The following is an 18,330-nucleotide window of genomic DNA, read 5'->3' as shown; positions in this document are numbered from 1 at the left end:
GTACCGTCATCTTTATTTCTAAAGCACGTGTTTTTATACTTCTTGAGATTTGATAGGATAGACTTGGTGATAGTTTGCTATCTTTACTAGGATCATGTATTGCTTATTAGGAAATCCATGTAAGTATACAGTTTGTATTTTATAACGTTTAAGAAGATATTGCAAAGTCAAGAACCTCTGCCAAATGGCAACAGAGTTAGGCAATGTTCAGTACTGTACTGTTATTCCCTGAAATGAAATAGATAATAATTGAAACAGAACTGTTGTTATAATGAATCACTAATTATTTCTATAGTAAAACTTTTAAGTTATGTCATCTGTCCTGGATTATTTTGCAAATAAACTTACAGTTTTTTGTTTCTTGTTGCTTAATCTTTATTATGGTATAAAGTTATGAAGAATCCTGTAGCATCTTGTTTGGTATACTCTTGGCCTTTAGAAATTAGTTTTCTTATATAGTATTTTAAACACATATATATCAAATATATTATGCATGAGCACCTTGAGGACAGAGATTATATTTTATCCAGTGTCTTATACACAGGATACATTCAGTATATGTTATTCGTTTTTGTTGTAACCTAATGTATATGTTAGTCACCTTAACCAATAAACTTTTAAATCTCAGTTGATTGACTTACTAAAGATATTATGAGATGAAGCTTTTGGTGTTTTATATTTGGGTTTGTGTTAGTGAAATAGGTAACCATTTTAAACTATAGTTTCTCCATTTTTCCCCCTCTGCTGTGTAAAAACTGTATCACTGAAGCACTCTATCTAATGGATATTCTTAAATGAGCATGTAGTGTGTACTTAGTTATTATTGTAATTTTGGAATTAATTATGTATTCCTGGCCAAATCTGAACCATCAGCTCTCAGCTTGTCTGTTTTGTAATTTTCAATTACAATTCAATTACAATGTGTATAAACTGTTAGCTTTCGATAACTACATGTTATCAGCTTATTATGCAATCTATGAAGTTTTAAAAATATTTTTACAGTTTTAATTTTATTATAAATTTTGGAGTAAAAGTAATATACCCTAAATGTAAATTTTGAAAAAATAAAAATGAGCAAAAAGAAACTAGAAGTAATCTATATGCCTATGATCTAGCTATATCCTCTTTTAACATTTTGATGTGTTTCCTTCTACTCTGCTTTTTAAGTATGTAGGTATTTATTTTGCAGAAATGGATTGTGCTGGTTATGCTGTTTTAAACTGCTGTTTTGTTCTCATTTCATAGTAGATCATGAAGCATTTTTCATGCTATTTTTAATATTTTTCTACAGTAAATTTTTAAATGATTTCTACTTGTCTTTATTTTCTGTATTTTAAATTTTATTACAAAATAACATGTACTTTGTAATATAAAAATAGTGCAAGTGAAAGTTGCCTCATTCCCCATTTCTAAGTCCCAGAGATATTCAGTAAGAATAATTTGATATGTATATATCTAGATCACACATGCATGAATACAAGCTGGATCTTACACACACATGTACAACTAATACATTTGCATAAGTATTTATTTTTTGAAGATGGAATAAGACAATAAAATTGTCTATAACCTTTCCACTTATGGCATGAACGTAATTCCATATTAGTACACAAAAGACAGCAACATTTTTAAGGGCAGTAGTTATAAATAATCCTGTCATATATGTGTATCAAAATTATTTAGCTTGTTGTTATAAAACATTTATATTCTAGTTTTTCTCTGTTGTTAAATAGTATTGCAACTTACAGCATTAATTCAAACAATTTGAAATTTTTAAATATAAAAATGTTTCCTGATATGCTAGAAACATGTATGAAGTCTGATCCTTAAAAAACTGATGTGTCTAAAAACTATGGAGGTAGGAAATGAGAAACGTATTTCATATTGGATTAATTCTTTTTCTACCACAGTACATGCTGGTTGGCTGTAGCCCAACTTTGTAATCCATCGAGAAATCGGAAATCAAAAGAAGTTGAATTTCTTGCTGTTGCAATTTGAGTTAGCAGAGTATATATTTCACTTTTTCATTTATTCTAGTCAGTGTGATTTGTCACAATTTTTGGATAAAAATACCTTAATTATAGTTGCATGATACAGTTTTTCTATATTTTGTTTTTTTAAGTGACATTTACCAATTATTTTGGTTACACTTATAGCATATTTGTTCCTTTATTCTTTTATTTATTGAATTGTTGGACAATGTTATGAAAGTGTAAAATCTCAGAGTTTTTTGATTTGGCCCACGCTATGTGTTATGTGGGATCTTAGTTCCCCAACCAGGGATCAAACCTGTGTCCCCTGAATTGCATTCTAACTACTGGGTAGCCAGGGAATTTTATTTTTAAATCAAAGGAATAAAGAAACTGAGCCATAACTTTTGTTGCTGTAAAATAGGAATAGTTTGGACTATTAATGAAGTATTAAAAAATCACTATTAGTATAGCTTAGCTAATTTATTGCATTAAATGATCAATTGTATTCTCCAAGTGATCTTACTTAATGTATGTTTTCAACAGGTTCATTCCAGCCAACAAATGAAATGATGCTCAAGTTCTATAGCTTCTATAAGCAGGCAACTGAAGGACCTTGTAAACTGTCAAAGCCTGGCTTCTGGGATCCTGTTGGAAGATACAAATGGTAATTTTATGAAGAAAGCTATGAAAGAATTTTTAAGTTTAATAACATAATTGTCATATGACTGTTATTTATATGGTTATGTATTATTCTGTGCATAAAGTTTTCCAAGTGTTGGATCCATTTTTATCTTCCATGTGCTCCAACACAATTTCACACAAATAGGAAGGTCTTGGGGAAGAGAGAAAAACAATAAAACCACAAGAGGTGGGTGTAGCAAAGATAAAAAGCATTTTCAGTTAGTCTTTTTCTTTATGGAATTTTTTTTTCTTTTTATTATGCCAAGACTGTCTCACAAACTGCATTTAAAAAAAACAAACTCTCCTGCTTCTTTTACCTGCCAAGAAAAAGGCTGACTTTGGCTTGTCAGGTGACATGGTTTGCTTCGAGCCTTTAAGATAATAAGTAACTAGGAGCATGACTCAGGTTCTGGCTTACTTTTTATCTCAGCTATCACTCCTGTCCCACGGTACTTGAATAGAAATTTGATTTTTAATATATTTAACAGAATCACAAAATACCTCTGCCATGTTTCCAACAGACCAACATTTGACGTTCTTAAACAGAATATCATGACCATACATCATGTAAGTCAGCAATAGAGTATGCTAACTGGCAGAGTAAGTCTTAAGAGCCATATGTTTTGATGGCTAAGTTCACCCTGTACTGAAAGTCCTTAAACTCCTTTGAGGATTTCTTAGTTCTGTACTTTCCTCTAAGATCTTTTTGAAAAGTCCTAAGATACTAGCTTAAAGGTAACAGCAATATGGTTTTTAAACCGTTTGAGGAAAATTTATTTATTAATGATTTTCCTCAGAATTGACCTTTGGTGGAGTTAAACTGCTTCTGGAAAATACTTCTAAAAAGAGAGGTTTTCATTTTAGGCAAAAATTTCAAAGGCTCTTCTAATCATCTAAGACTAAATTTTTCTTGTCTCTCACATTTGCATTTTTTTTTTAGAAGAAAACGTTTCCATTTTTCAAGTGTCTAAGTTAGACTCTTATTTAAATTAACCAAAACTTCTGTTCATTTGAAACCGGACTGTGACAATGCTTGTAAAATTTTCTAAAAATGTTCATTTTTGTCAGTGTTCTTTATAATGATAAAGACTTTAAAGAGTTTTTAGCAAATAATCATCAACAGTGTATAGTGTCTGTGGCCTGTAGTCTGTATAATGTGGTTTCTGTAATCTGTGATATATATATTTATATATATTTTATACTTATTAATAAAGTTTTAGATACTACTCAGTTTTCCATTTTGCTCAGTGATATTTTTCTTCAAGTTTGGTGCATTTAAAGAGATCCTTTGGAAACATGTTAATGTTTGTATTAATAGCTTTAAGTAAAGCCTATTTTAAATTAATGACCCTATAGCAGTAACTGTAAATTGTATTCTAAGCAATTGAAATCAGGTGTCTTTCTGTTGTTATTTGGGTATCTTCATTTCTAGGGATGCGTGGAGTTCTTTGGGTGATATGACCAAAGAGGAAGCCATGATTGCTTATGTTGAAGAAATGAAAAAGGTAGGGAAAATAATTCATAATAGAAAATAAAACTTTTCAGGGCCGCCTTAATTTTTATATCAGTCTAATTAACTGCTTTGTTTTAAGAAACAAGGAGATTGTATTACATTAGAATATAGAATCTAGATTATTGACTTTGCTGCTGCTAAGTCACTTCAGTCGTGTCCGACTCTCTTCGACCCCATAGACGGCAGCCCAACAGGCTCTCCCGTCCCTGGGATTTTCCAGGCAAGAACACTGGAGTGGGTTGCCATTTCCTTCTCCAATGCTTGAAAGTGAAAAGTGAAAGTGAAGTCACTCAGTCCTGTCTGACTCCTAGCAACCCCATGGACTGCAGCCCACCAGGCTCCTCCATCCATGGGGTTTTCCAGGCAAGAGTACTGGTGTGGGGTGCCATTGCCTTCTCTGAGATTATTGAGTTTATCAAGGCTTTATCTGTATCAAAGTTCATCTTAAGGTGCAGTTTTTTCTTGAAGGTACATCACATCGTGACATGGTATTTTGTTTTCTTTTTTCATCTTTCCTGTCTTTCTTTATAGTTGACTTTTGCAGAAAGTATATGAATAGGAACCTTTTAAAATATTGATTTCCCTTTCTCAGGAGTCTGGGACTTACCTGGACTGTCTTTAAAACATTTTTTCTGCTTTGAAACTTTTAATGAGAAATAGGTAATAAAACTGCCCAACAGTGTTCTCATACAAGTGTTGACTCATTAATTGAGATGTTCCTATCAGTAGATTTCTTACTAACAAGATTTTTTTATGTGAATGCAAAAATTCTTCAGAAGGAGAATAAGATAAGGATGCTTTTAGTTTGTCTGGTAACTAGTAAGGAGGGCATTCTTTATTAATTAGCTCTTCCAGAAGCAATTTGATGAAATCATTTTAATTGTCATTTTAAAGATGATCTTAATGCCTTTTTATAAAGGAATATTTGTATGTTGTGATAGATCAGAAGTTGTGAAATCTAGATTTGTCTGAGAATGTAAAATAACCTTGGAACATAAAGAAAATCTGTAAAAAGGAATAGTTTTTGCCGGTGCTTCGACAGTATTAATCTCTTAGTAGTAGTCTTTATTTGGTAGGTTCAGACTGATTTGCTTTGGTCTAATCTCTTCTACACTGCTCAGAGTTGTGGATTTTGTTACATTTTCAGTTTTATTTGGTGGACTTTGTTTATCCGTAACAGAGGTCAGAGCTTAGTTCTTTTGGTTGTTAACTGTATCAGTAGAACAACAAAGGAGCCTTTCAAAAGCAGAGAGAAAGATAATCTACAGCTTTGGCTTGATACCATTCTTTTCTTTTTTTCCTTAAAATTTTGTTATGATCTTTCCTCATTCCCTCCATTTTAATTCTTGAGTGGTAATTTTAATTATGTTTTGTAGATTGATACAGAAAAGATATATATATATATGTACACATTTATATCCTGTTATTTAAAAGTGGAAAGGAAACCGATAGTGGTACCATATTAAACATACTGTGCAGCAACTAGCTTTCTGCCTGTAAAAAAAAATTATAGGTATTTTCCCAATCAGCACACACAGAACTAATCTTAGACTTTTTAATACCTGTAAAATATTCCATATATAGGTAGGAGGTGGGAGGGAGATTTAAGAGAAAGGGGACATATGTATATCTATGGCTGATTCATGTTGATGTATGGCAGAAACCAACAGAATATTGTAAAGAAATTATCCTCCAATTAAAAATAAATTTAAAAAATTCCACATATAGAAATAATTTGTCAGTCACCAGCTTATGACTATTTATTTGAATGCTTTTTCATTTAATTTACCTTGCCTTTTAACTCTGATGATTCTAAATTGGCCCATAGTTATAAAGGTGTCTGAAAGTGGTTACCATTTCCTGCCTTCCTTAAGTACCTTTTTAAATACTGGACACAAGAATTTCACTTTAGTCCCACAGTTTCTTATTTTATTTTACATTAGTGCCTTTAGTGTTTAATGCACAATATATAGGTTATCATGTAAAATTTTACACGAAGTTTATGTAAAGTAGTTTTCAAAATGAGAACGCTTTTAAATCGTAGCCTGAAATTTTTTTAGGGTAGTATATACATTAATATATGTAATTAACATAGATACTTTGAGGAGTCTGTAAATTTCTTCTCAAAGTTTATCAGTAAGTAAATTATAAATATATTATTTGGTCCTAGCGTGGATCACATTAGTAGTTGGTTTTCACAAGATTTGTTTCGTTTCATTACAGATTCTCGAAACTATGCCGATGACTGAAAAAGTTGAAGAACTGCTACATGTCATTGGTCCATTTTATGAAATTGTAGAAGACAAAAAAAGTGGCAGAAGTTCTGATTTAACCTCAGGTTGGGCTCTTTGACCTAGTTTTTCATTCAGCGATTGATATATTATGTGTGTATTAATATTTATATGTCTAATTTTTTTTTCACTTTCACATGCCAGTCCGACTGGAGAAAATCTCTAAATGCTTAGAAGGTAGGAATAAATGAAATCCATGTGAAACTTTTTTTTTTTTCCATGTGAAACTTTTGTTCAAAATTTACATGTCAGAAGAATTCTGCACAAATTTATATAACTTAACGAGCTTTTCACTCAAGAGTTTTTTTTCTAAGCAAATGCATTGTACCAAGTTCCAAAATATTATAAACCCTAATTTTTAACCCTGAGTTATTAAAATATGACAGATGGTTCATTTGTATACAGAATTGTAACAGAATTCATGGTTTTGATTTTATGATTCATTTTTTATATTTTCTGTTTGCTTTATGAATTGTATTAGCAGTGCTATGGCTGAAATGACTTGCTAGCTAATTTTAAGTGATTATGTTTATAGTATGGTTTAACTTTAGTGTAGCTAGAGTTTTAGAGCATTTAAAACAAGACGTCAGTGAATTCACCTCACTTGTCATTTTTTTTTTTAGAATTCTGTTTTCATGTTCTCAGTAAAGAATTGAAAGGCTTATCTTTTATGTACTAGAAGGAGCTGAATATTCTGCAGATTTGCTGGTATTAACTGTCAACATTTGCTCTTCAAATTGTTTTAGAAAGCAGAGTGAAATGAGCCAGTAAGAGTCATTTTAAATGACAGTCATATATGTTTTAAATAAAAATCAGCTTGGCCATCCTTACTTTCTTTTTCCCTGGCATCCCATTCCATCTTTTACTAATTGATGGAAATGATCATCTTTCTGTCCTGTCATGAGGCCTGCAGATTGTGTCTACCATCATAACTGATGGTAATTTTTACTGTGTATGACTCAGTACCACACCCTCTGTATCTAATTTGTCTACTCGAGGGGTCAAGCATTAACAAGTTACCTTCTTTGTATTTCATACTTACTCAAGTCAGAAAAGACTATCAATGTTTTCTTTCTCTGAAGTGTGTTGGTAGGATGCAGAGGGGAATAACTCTGGACCTGCTTTGGCTGTGTCCAGCCTACAGCCAGAGGCAAATGTTGAAAGAAATAATGAAGTTTCAGATAATGACGTCTCAGATCCATAATCCCTTAGCTATAATTAAAAATTTCGAAAGGCTTGATAAAGCTTTTTTGTTAACCCATTTGGCAGAAAAACTTGTCCTAATATGTATAGGAGGAGCAAACCTTGATCTGAAATGACATGAGGCTATTTTAAGTTTTTATTCTGATTTTGCCTATTACTATGTTTTTGGCTCAGACGGTAAAGCGTCTGTCTACAATGCCTACCATGTGGGAGACCCGAGTTCAATCCCTGGGTTGGGAATATCTCTTGGAGAAGGAAATGGCAACCCACTCCAGTATTCTTGCCTGGAAAATCCCATGGATGGTGGAGCCTGGTAGGCTACAGTCCATGGGGTTGCAAAGAGTCGGACACGACTGAGTGACTTCACTTTCATGTTTTGCTGTAAAAATATTATTTTTTAAAATTTTTTTGTGAGAGCTGCCTTAGACTCTCTTGAAGGTATTGTATAATATACATTATATACAGTATATGACCATTGCAAAGTTAGAAAACTCTGGATTTCAAATCATATCTAGATCCAAGGATTGTGAGGGATGTGGACCTACACCATAATTTATTTAACCTGTGCCACTCTAAAGGAATTTAGATTGTTTTCTCTTCTGATCTTCAAAGCTTGCTGGTGAAAGTAACCATGTACAAATGTCGTTTTACATAGGTGGAACTATATAAGTAATAAATTATATTAGAAATATAATTGCTAAGTCACAAATTATGAGTGTTTGATGGGTGTCCACTTTTGTAAGATATTGCCAAATTGCAAGACAGTTTGTAATCTTTGAATTTTTTATGTTTTTTTTTTTTAAAGAATCTTATTAAGTAGTTCTTTTTGTTCTTATTAAAAGTAGGTCAAGTAGAACAGATTATCTATGTCACATGGGCTTTTTCAGAACATACATATTAAGTTTTGAAATCAGGAAAGAGCTTTCCAACTTTGTTCTTTTTTCAAAATAATTTTGCCGGTTCTTGATTCCTTGCATTTCCCTATGCATTTCAGAATTAGCTTGTCAATTTTTAGAAAACTGCCTAGCTGTTTTTGTTAGGGATTTTGTTAGGGATTATAATGAATTATAGATCATTTAGGGGAGTATGGTCAGCTCAACAATATTACCTTCCAATCCATTTCTTTAGATCTTCTTTAATTTCTTTCAACAATGTACTATCATTTGCAGTGTATAGTTCTTACACTATCTTTGGTCAAATGTGTGGCTAGTTTTTTTATTCTTTTTGCAGCTATTGTAAATTGACTTTTAATTTCATTTTTGGATTATTTAGTGGTAGTTTGTAGAAATACATTGATTTTTGTGTATTGATCTTGTATCTTACAACCTTACTGAACCATTTATTATTTCTAATAGATTTTTTGGTAGATTACTTAGCATTTTCTGTGTTTGAGAGTATGTCATTTGCAAACAGAGGCCATTTTACTTCTTCCTTTCCAATCTGGATGCCTTTTGTTTGTTTTTCTTGCCTGATAGCCCCAGGTAGAACTTATAGTACATCTTTGTCTTGTTCCTTGTTGTAGGAACAAAGCATTCAGTCTTTCAACATAGAGTATGATTCTAGTTGTAAGTTTTCATAAATGCCCTTGATCAGATTGAGAAATTTCTCTTATAGTCTCAATGTCTTCAGTATTATATTGTTGAGTGTTGGGTTTTGTCAAGTGCCTTTTCTGCATCCATTGTGATAATCACGTGGGTTTTGTCCTTTAGTCGGCTACTACGGGAGCAGGCAATGGCACCCCAGTCCAATACTCTTGCCTGGCAAATCCCATGGACGGAGGAGCCTGGCAGGCTGCAGTCCATGGGGTCGCTAGGAGTCAGACACGACTGAGTAACTTCACTTTCACTTTTCACTTGCATGCATTGGAGAAGGAAATGGCAACCCACTCCAGTGTTCTTGCCTGGAGAATCCCAGGGACGGGGGAGCCTGGTGGGCTGCCGTCTATGGAGTCGCACAGAGTCGGACACGACTGAAGCGACTTGGCAGCGGCAGCAGCACCGTGTACTATGTTGATTTTTGGATGTTGAGTAGCTCTTATTAATAATTGTTCATGCTTTCTGCAGCTCTCATCACAGGTGATATGGGGCTGCTTTTGTTGCTGTCTGGTGTTTCTCTAACAAACATCCATTTGATGAGAGGGATTAGGCGGTTCTCTGTTGCTTTCTTTGTTGAAGGTGCCTGTGAGTGGTGGGTGTTTCTGTATTTTACTTATTGTCAGTTTTTATTTATTTATTTTTTCTGGTTGTCAGGGGCAGAGTAAGGGAGATTCAAAAGATGTGTTATCATCATGATTCTCTGAGAGGGAATAGAGCTCAGTGTTGACTATAGAGTTGAAGTTTTACTTGTTACTGCTACTGATTAGAGAGATTTAAATAAGGCTATAAGCCTGACCGTTAAAGATGAGTGGAGATTTGATAGGTTATTTGAGATGCATGGAAGCATCCAGAAGGGACCTGTATAATTGAAAATAAAGCCCAGATGTTTGTGGAGGAAGACCACTGTTTTTGGCCAAGAGCCACTTAGGATGTCTTCAATATCTCAGAGTTATGGAAATATAATCCCCAGTGTCTGAGAATGTGGTCCAGTAACCATCAGCATTGGCATCACATAGGAGCTTTATGGAAATCTAGAATCTTAGATTACCCCAGATTTACCAATTCAGAACCTGCATTTTAACTAGATCTCAGGTGATTCCTATCCATGATAATGTTTGAGAACCTTTTATGTATTTACTCTCAAGGTATGACTTTGGGTAATAGGACAATTTGTCCCTTTTAGGTGATTGATCACATTAACTAATCCTTTTTCTTTTTTTAAACTCATGCTTAAAAAAAAAAGATTAACTTTCCATTTACTGTGTAAACACATAGTAATGTAATTTGTACACCTGAAGCCCTAAAGGTAATAAAAGGATAAAAAAACTTTTTAATGCAGTCCAACCATAATATTCATGAGTGCTTTTAGGGCCAAAGGTGTTTGTTTTCAGCGTTCTAATGTATGTAATAACTGTCTTTTTGTTTACTGTTTATAAAGATCATTCATCTCTTATCTTTACATTTTGATCAGTGTTAAAATAATTTATCCTCTGCCTTGTTTAGAAAGAATTTAAGATAGTGTTATCATTTTGTTGTGAACAGATAACTGGAGGAATTAATATAATGTATATATATTGTACATATATATATGTACAGTGTATATGTAATGTACACATATATAGTTGAAAATACTGTTAATTATATATTAACATTCTAACTTTTTACTTCAAGATTATTTTATTATTTGTGAATTACACAAGGTATTATTTGTAAATTACAACATGATTATGTGTTACAGCATAAAGTTGAAACGGTCATTTTGTATTTTAGATCTTGGTAATGTTCTAGCTTCTACTCCAAATGCCAAAACTGTTAATGGTAAAGCTGAAAGCAGTGATAGTGGAGCTGAATCTGAGGAAGAAGCAGCCCAAGAAGACCCGAAAAGACCAGAACCACGTGATAGCGGTAATCTTTGGGCGATGGGCTGATCACTTTGCATTAACTAAGATGAAAGGCTGTGGAGAGGTGTGGACTAACTTGGCATTGTCTGTGATCAGGGCACGTGGAGGGTCTGGACTCTTGACCTCTAACCAGGTTTGTTGTGGACCAAGAGGCTTCACAGAAAGTTCACAACAAGTTCAGGGACAGCCAGCCTTAAGCATAGGTGGGCTGATGTTAATTGAAAGCTAAGGATAGGTCACTCTTGTAAATGTAGTGCCTGAAATGCTGCATTAGAAATGTATTCCATTTATAAATATGCATATTGTTACCAAGGAGAGAAGACAAGTTAAACCCTCAATATCTTGTCAAGAATAGCATGGGTTCCAGAGAATAGGATACAGGCAGAGATTCTGATGAACAGGGAATGTTGGAATCCTGGGGTATTGCACTGGGGGGGCCTTGTGAGGAAGAGTACCAGTGATTCTTCAGGATATTGTTTTAGAAAGGGGGGGCAGAAAGACACTAAAACAAACCATACAGCTTAGTTTTGCCTTCACTTTCCAATAAAGTCTGACAAATAATACCTTCTTTGAAGGCTCTTTTTATTGGCTATGTAGACCTCTTAGTTTGACCGTGTTTCAAAGCAATTTGCCTGTGCCTGAGAGAGTGAAAGAACCTTGAGAGTAACTCTTGAAAGGGATTTGAGAAGATTCACATGCAACTGAAGCAGTTTTGAAACCAACAGTTTGGGTGAGCTCTCAGCATATAATTAACCCATTTTCAAAGAGCACCCTATCTCCCTGATCCAAGTAGGAAGCCCTTCCAAAGGATTATCTTAGGCTAGGGGAATGACTACCCAATATTAGAACATAGTATATAGAAGTTTTCCTACAGTTAACTTTTACGAATCTCTCCCTTTTTACATGACAGATAAGAAAATGATGAAGAAATCTGCAGACCATAAGAATTTGGAAATCATTGTCACTAATGGCTATGATAAAGACAGCTTTGTGCAGGGCGTACAGAATAGCATTCATACCAGTCCTTCCCTGAATGGCCGATGCACTGAGGAAGTAAAATCTGTAGATGAAAACTTGGAGCAAACTGGAAAAACTGTTGTCTTCGTTCACCAAGGTACTGTCCCCATCAAAATTTGTTTCTCTGGCTTCTTGCTTATGAATAAAATACTCTTAGTAATTTTAAGATATTTAGGAGTAGCTGAGAATTTTAAAAAACCTCTTATGAATAACATCTTAGGGTTTATTACTGTTATAAGGGTTATCTCTTTGAAAGACTGAATTAGGGCTGGGGCTTACATTTTTCTTGAGACATTTTTTATTGTGTTTTTATATGGCATTTTAAACTAAAATCTTGGAAATTTTTGCTTTTATTACTGATGTTTCTTTTAACTCATACTCTAATTTTATGACACTTTTGTTCTCAAGTCGGCAAGGTAAGTTACAGTCTTTTCATAAGTTAGGGCTCTAGGGATGAGCATATAGTATGTATACAGTCGGAGAAGGCAATGGCAACCCACTCCAGTACTCTTGCCTGGAAAACCCCATGGACGGAGGAGCCTGGTAGGCTGCCGGCCATGGGGTCGCTAAGTCGGACACGACTGAGCGACTTCACTTTCACTTTTCACTTTCATGCATTGGAGAAGGAAATGGCAACCCACTCCGGTATTCTTGCCTTGAGAATCCCAGGGACGGGGGAGCCTGGTGGGCTGCAGTCCATGGGGTCGCACAGAGTTGGACACAACTGAAGCGACTTAGCAGCAGCAGCGGCAGCGGCATGTATACAGTGAATTATTGACATTGCTGCAGTTCACTCAAGAAACCAAGAAATACCATTTCTTAATAGAACAACCAAATATGCATGGTTGCATCCCAGATTTAGGGCCCTAGCAGGTAGTCAGTTTTTTTCTTACGTGTTATTAGGTTTTTATGAGCTTGATCTGGACAGTGTCTTTGTAAAATTCCATGATAAAATACTTTGTAATCTTTTTACATAAAATTAGATTGAATTTAAATTTTTGGTAAGTTAAAATAAATCAACTTTCATATTTCTATCCCAATATGAAAATAATATAGAGCCAGTAAGTTTTGAAAATGAAATGCATTTTTCTTCAATTAGAGAATAACTATTCTACCTGGACATTTGTTTATATTTAGATGTAAACAGTGATCATGTTGAAGATATTTCAGGAATTCAGCATTTGACAAGTGATTCAGACAGTGAAGTTTACTGTGATTCCATGGAGCAATTTGGGCAAGAAGAGGTAAAAATAACATTTTTTTAATTGGTAAGTTTTCAAAGTGATATATTCAAATTCCATGCATAACTTCTGCTAATAACAGATGTGTATGCTTTTCACCACTTTGAAAACATACCTGTAAAATGTTTAAACATTTATATTTTGTTTTTTTGTGAGTTTAAAAATATATAAAATTTCTGACTATTCAAAATATTTAAATATTATAATTTATAATGTATTTACATTTATAAATATTCCGAGAGAGGTGAGATGGGAGTCAGAAGGTGAATTCCTTATGCTAGTCCTTATGCTATGTCTGAGACATTAACAGTCAAGAAGATTGAATAACTTAAATAAATCTGTTCTTCATGTTGACGTATTAGACTAAAATTTTGAGTGGAAATACTTTTTAAAATGTCAGTTAATTAAGATTTGGTATTGAAAGCGAACTTTGGAAAAACCATTAAAGTACCTGAATTTTATTTTTCCTTTTTGACAACTTTTCCTGGTAACAGCTAAGGTGGTTTTGACAGTTGTATTTATGCTTGTTGTTTATATATCCCACCCCCCAGTCTTCCTCACCCATATTCTAACACAGTTCCTTCTAAAATTATTTTCAATTTATTTAATTTTTAACTTCATTAATTCATTATTTTTAACTTTATTGAGGTATAATTGATTTACAATGTTGTCACAGTGTTTTTTGAACACATTAACTCTAGGTATTTAAATGTTTCTTGGATGAATGACTCATGAGAACAGTTCATTGCCAAGTATCTCAGTTCTTTGCTCATAGATGAATCATCTCCATCCCATTTCTTCCCTGCAGATGGGAGGCAGAAAATGAGTTGACATTTTTTAGAAAAATAATATTTTCTATGATAATATTAAAAAAAAAACCCACTTTATAAAGCCAGTAATTCTTCAGTTGTCATAAGAACTTGGTGATGTATAACTGTTTTCCATTTGTAGTCTTTAGACGGCTTTATATCAAACAATGGACCACTTTCCTATTACTTGGGTGGTAATCCCAGTCAACCGTTGGAAAGTTCTGGTTTTCCTGAAGCTGTTCAAGGACTTCCTGGGAACGGCAGCCCTGAGGACATGCAGGGCGCAGTGGTTGAAGGCAAAGGTGAAGTAAAGCGTGGGGGAGAGGACGGCGGGAGTAACAGTGGAGCCCCGCACCGCGAGAAACGGGCTGGAGAAAGTGAGGAGTTCTCTAACATTAGGAGAGGGAGAGGTAGGTGGTACTTGTTTTTTGTTCTCACTGCCTTTATAAAGGAATTAATGAAATGGAGAGGTTCTCGATAGGAGAGGCACCAGGACTGTCCCTTGGCAAAGGGAGTGTTGAGAGTTATCCTCAGAACATCTGACCATTTTCCTTTATGTCTGGTTCTCTCCTTTGACTGTACAGGGCATAACACTGTATTCTTTGAAGATATGGGGGAAAACATATCTATTTCCACATCTTTTATATACTTCTTTAAGGTAGCCAAATGTGTGTCCTGTCACTTCTTTTTTTATTTTTGTCTTTTGGCCATGCCATGCAGCATACAGGATCTTATTTCCCAATTAGGAACTGAACCCCTGCCCCCTGCAGTGGAAGCATGGAGTCTCATCCCTTGGACTGCCAGGGAATTCCCTTATAATGTTGAAAACTTACACATTATACAAGGAAACATATAAAAACTTGTGATATCCCATTTCTGCAAGGGTAAGGTAACACAGTAGTACCTTTTACACACTGCAATATAAAACTGTTTTGGACTTCCCTGGCAATTCAGTGGTTAGGACTCTGCATTCCCCGTGTAAGGCGGCATGGGTTTGATTCCTGATTGGGAAACTAGGATTCCCAACGCAGCTCAGCCGAAAAAAAAACCAAACAAACAAAAGTTTCAGTCTTTCTGAAAAATAACTTGGCAACATTTATTAAAAACCACAACAGAGTTGTTATCCTTTCATCCAGAAATTCTTCTTTGAATTTGTCTGACCTAAAGAAATCAACAGAAATTTGGACAAGAATTTATTTATATACAAAAATATTCATTGCAATGTTATTTGTAATCGTAAAAATTTGGAGTCATCCTAACTATCCAAAAGTGGAGAACAATTGAGTAAATTACTTCTTTGTCTTACAAATGAATTCACGTAGCCATTTCAGTGTTATTGGGACTGGAATAAAATTTTATTATTTAAAATAAAATTTGTTATGAACACACAAATATTCATAATATCTTTTAACAAGTAGTACACAAAATTACGTATAAGGGGTAATGCCAATTCTGTAAATATATGTGTTGGGAAAAAATGGATGGATAGATAACCATGTGTTAATAGTAGTGAGATTTCCATATGTCTAACTATGATGGCATTTATAAGAAAAATCAGTTAAAAACCTTTGGGAGGCTTACAATGACCAAATAAGAAAACATGGCTATTTGATGTAGCTCTCAGTACTCTAAAAGAAACAGTTTTCATATTTTTCAATCTTGTTACTATATTAGTAAATAATTCTTAAGAATGTACCCAAATATATATATTATTTATATATTATATACATTGAGTTGTGTACTAATTTATTAGGTACATTATAAAACCTTAGCAAAAAAACAGTAAGTATAAATGGAAGTTTCCACCTATGTCAACTTCTTTGATTTTAGTAGTTTATTTTGTGTACTTTATTATTGCTTCCACTCCACTTTGGAAATTTAGATCTCAAAGAAACAGGAAAAATGAAAAAAACAAAACAAAACCCAAACCCCACCATTTCTACTTTTATAAATATGATTGTTGTTGTTGTTTAGGTGCTAAGTCATGTCCCTCTTTTGCAACCCCGTGGACTGTAGCCCACCAGGCCCCTCTGTCCATGGAATTTCCCAGGCAAGAATACGGGAGTGGGTTGCTATTTCCTGCTCCAGGAGATCCTCTCGACCCAGGGATCAAATCTGTGTGTCTTGCATTGGCAGGTGGATTCTTTACCACTGAGCCAAAAAGTAATTTATTTTGGTCTCTTAAAATAGGGCACAGGATGCAGCATTTGAGTGAAGGAAGCAAGGGTCGGCAAGTGGGAAGTGGAGGTGATGGGGAACGCTGGGGTTCGGACAGAGGCTCAAGGGGCAGCCTGAACGAGCAGATCGCGCTTGTGCTCATGCGCCTGCAGGAGGACATGCAGAACGTCCTCCAGAGACTCCACAAACTGGAGATGCTGGCGGCATTACAGGTGGGCTTCTGCATTTGTCTTGTCTTATCTGCTGTTGATCCTGTCAAACAGTGTGCAGCTGCAATCTGCGTTAATCTGATTTAAATGGACCACACAAATGATACCCAAACCTTATTTTAGCAGCTAAGTAAGAATCTATTTTTAGGGAACAGGGCTCAGATGATGTTTTATCAAGAGGTGTATCCAAACACACTGAGAAAAATATTCAAACACACTGATTTGAATGGTTTTGCTAAGAAAGAGATTCTGGAAGCATAAAATGGTACACAGTAAGAGTTTTACAAAATGGTTTTTCAATGTTGAATGTGTGATTTTTTTGGTACTGTGTGTTTAATATCTTGTTCCTGTTAGGCTATTAAACACCATGATTGTAGGAACTATTTTATTTACTGCTGCTTAAGCATGCAGCCTCATTCCAAGTAGGGGGCACAGTAATTATTTGCTGTTAGATTAAAAAAGAAATCTGATTTACACACATCAGTGGAGATTAATGATTTTTAAAAGGATCTACTTTTGAAAATATTATTTCAGAAAAGACTGTGCCAAAAGCCAAATACCACTTAAAGTAATAGGAAATTTTCAGTCTATAAAATTAGGAGTACCATGTTGGAAGTAGGAAGAAGAAGAACAGGAGAATAAGAATTGTTGAATAGTACAGTTTTAGGCACTAACAGAGACTGTAGCTAATGTCCTAGAGTCCATCATTGAAGTGTCATCATTTTATAGTAAGCATGGTCCTCTATTTTGACCTCTTTTTAAAATGCTCTAGGGTTAATATACTAACTTCCCCATACTTTAATGTAAATTATTTTTAAGATGAAAACTTCTAAGCAGAGAGAAAGGAAAAATTATAATTTGACCTCCACTGTGGTTTGCTATAGCTGATCATGAATTTCCAAAACAAATACTTGGATATTGTTCACTTGATCTTTACATTTTTGCATTCTTAATGATCAGGGCTGCAGTTCTCCTCGAATGTTTGTAAGTTGGTAGTTTATGTGGAATTTAAGGAATTAAGAAATGTTGAGTAGGTAATTTAAAAAGAATGTAAAAGAAGTAATGGCTCATTAATTTAAGGTTTTATTTTGATAATTTTATATTTGAACTACTATAAAACATAAAATGCCAAAGATAACTATTTGGCTGGCAACTTTAGGGACTTTTAATTTGGTTACTGTGAGTTTCAGGATAATCATAATTAGCAGAAAAATTGACAATAAACTAATATTTCAGGCTTCTTTTAAAAGACAGGAAATAGGAAAAAAGTACTGTATTTTTTCTTTCTGTCAAAGCTAAATCACTGTTTGTTTGTATTTATAGGCAAAATCATCAGCATTACAGACCAGTAATCAGCCCACTTCACCGGTAAGAAATTCTTTTCTTAAAGCTAAGCACCAGGGTTTCAAACAGGTTACAATAAATATAGATTATATGATACTCTTAAAGTTTTCAAAATAATATTTACCATTTTGAACTTTGAGGTTTAAAATATATTTGTTTTAAAACAGAAAGAGAATCATAGACTTAGAGAACAAACTTCTGGTTGCTGTGGGGGAAGGGTTGGGGGAAGGGAGAGTTTGAGATGGACATGTACACACTGCTATATTTAAAATGGGTAACCAACAAGGACCTACTGTATAGCACAGGGAACTCTGCTCAATGTTATGTAGCAGTCTGGATGGGAGGGGAGTTTGGGGGAGAATGGATGCATGTATA

At 34.2% G+C, this 18,330-nt stretch overlaps 1 protein-coding gene across 3 annotated transcripts in view; it reads left to right on the top strand.

The window, feature by feature from the left end:
• The window catches only part of ACBD5 (acyl-CoA binding domain containing 5), a 31,523-nt gene that overhangs the window by 2,777 nt on the left and 10,416 nt on the right, over positions 1 to 18,330 (top strand). For 2 of the 3 annotated variants that reach the window (XM_019972953.2, XM_019972951.2), the window contains exons 3-12: positions 2,517 to 2,637; positions 4,087 to 4,159; positions 6,391 to 6,505; positions 6,603 to 6,635; positions 11,027 to 11,161; positions 12,068 to 12,271; positions 13,312 to 13,418; positions 14,367 to 14,634; positions 16,415 to 16,614; positions 17,935 to 17,979. In XM_019972953.2, coding sequence (XP_019828512.2) covers positions 2,517 to 2,637; positions 4,087 to 4,159; positions 6,391 to 6,505; positions 6,603 to 6,635; positions 11,027 to 11,161; positions 12,068 to 12,271; positions 13,312 to 13,418; positions 14,367 to 14,634; positions 16,415 to 16,614; positions 17,935 to 17,979 — 1,301 coding nt within the window. The remainder of the gene's footprint in view (positions 1 to 2,516; positions 2,638 to 4,086; positions 4,160 to 6,390; positions 6,506 to 6,602; positions 6,636 to 11,026; positions 11,162 to 12,067; positions 12,272 to 13,311; positions 13,419 to 14,366; positions 14,635 to 16,414; positions 16,615 to 17,934; positions 17,980 to 18,330) is intronic. The other variant, XM_019972952.2, reaches the window with a different exon arrangement.

This window comes from Bos indicus, chromosome 13 (assembly GCF_029378745.1).
Source record: "Bos indicus isolate NIAB-ARS_2022 breed Sahiwal x Tharparkar chromosome 13, NIAB-ARS_B.indTharparkar_mat_pri_1.0, whole genome shotgun sequence".
Classification (NCBI taxonomy): Eukaryota; Metazoa; Chordata; class Mammalia; order Artiodactyla; family Bovidae; genus Bos; species Bos indicus.
This window is presented reverse-complemented; position numbering and strand designations above follow the sequence as displayed.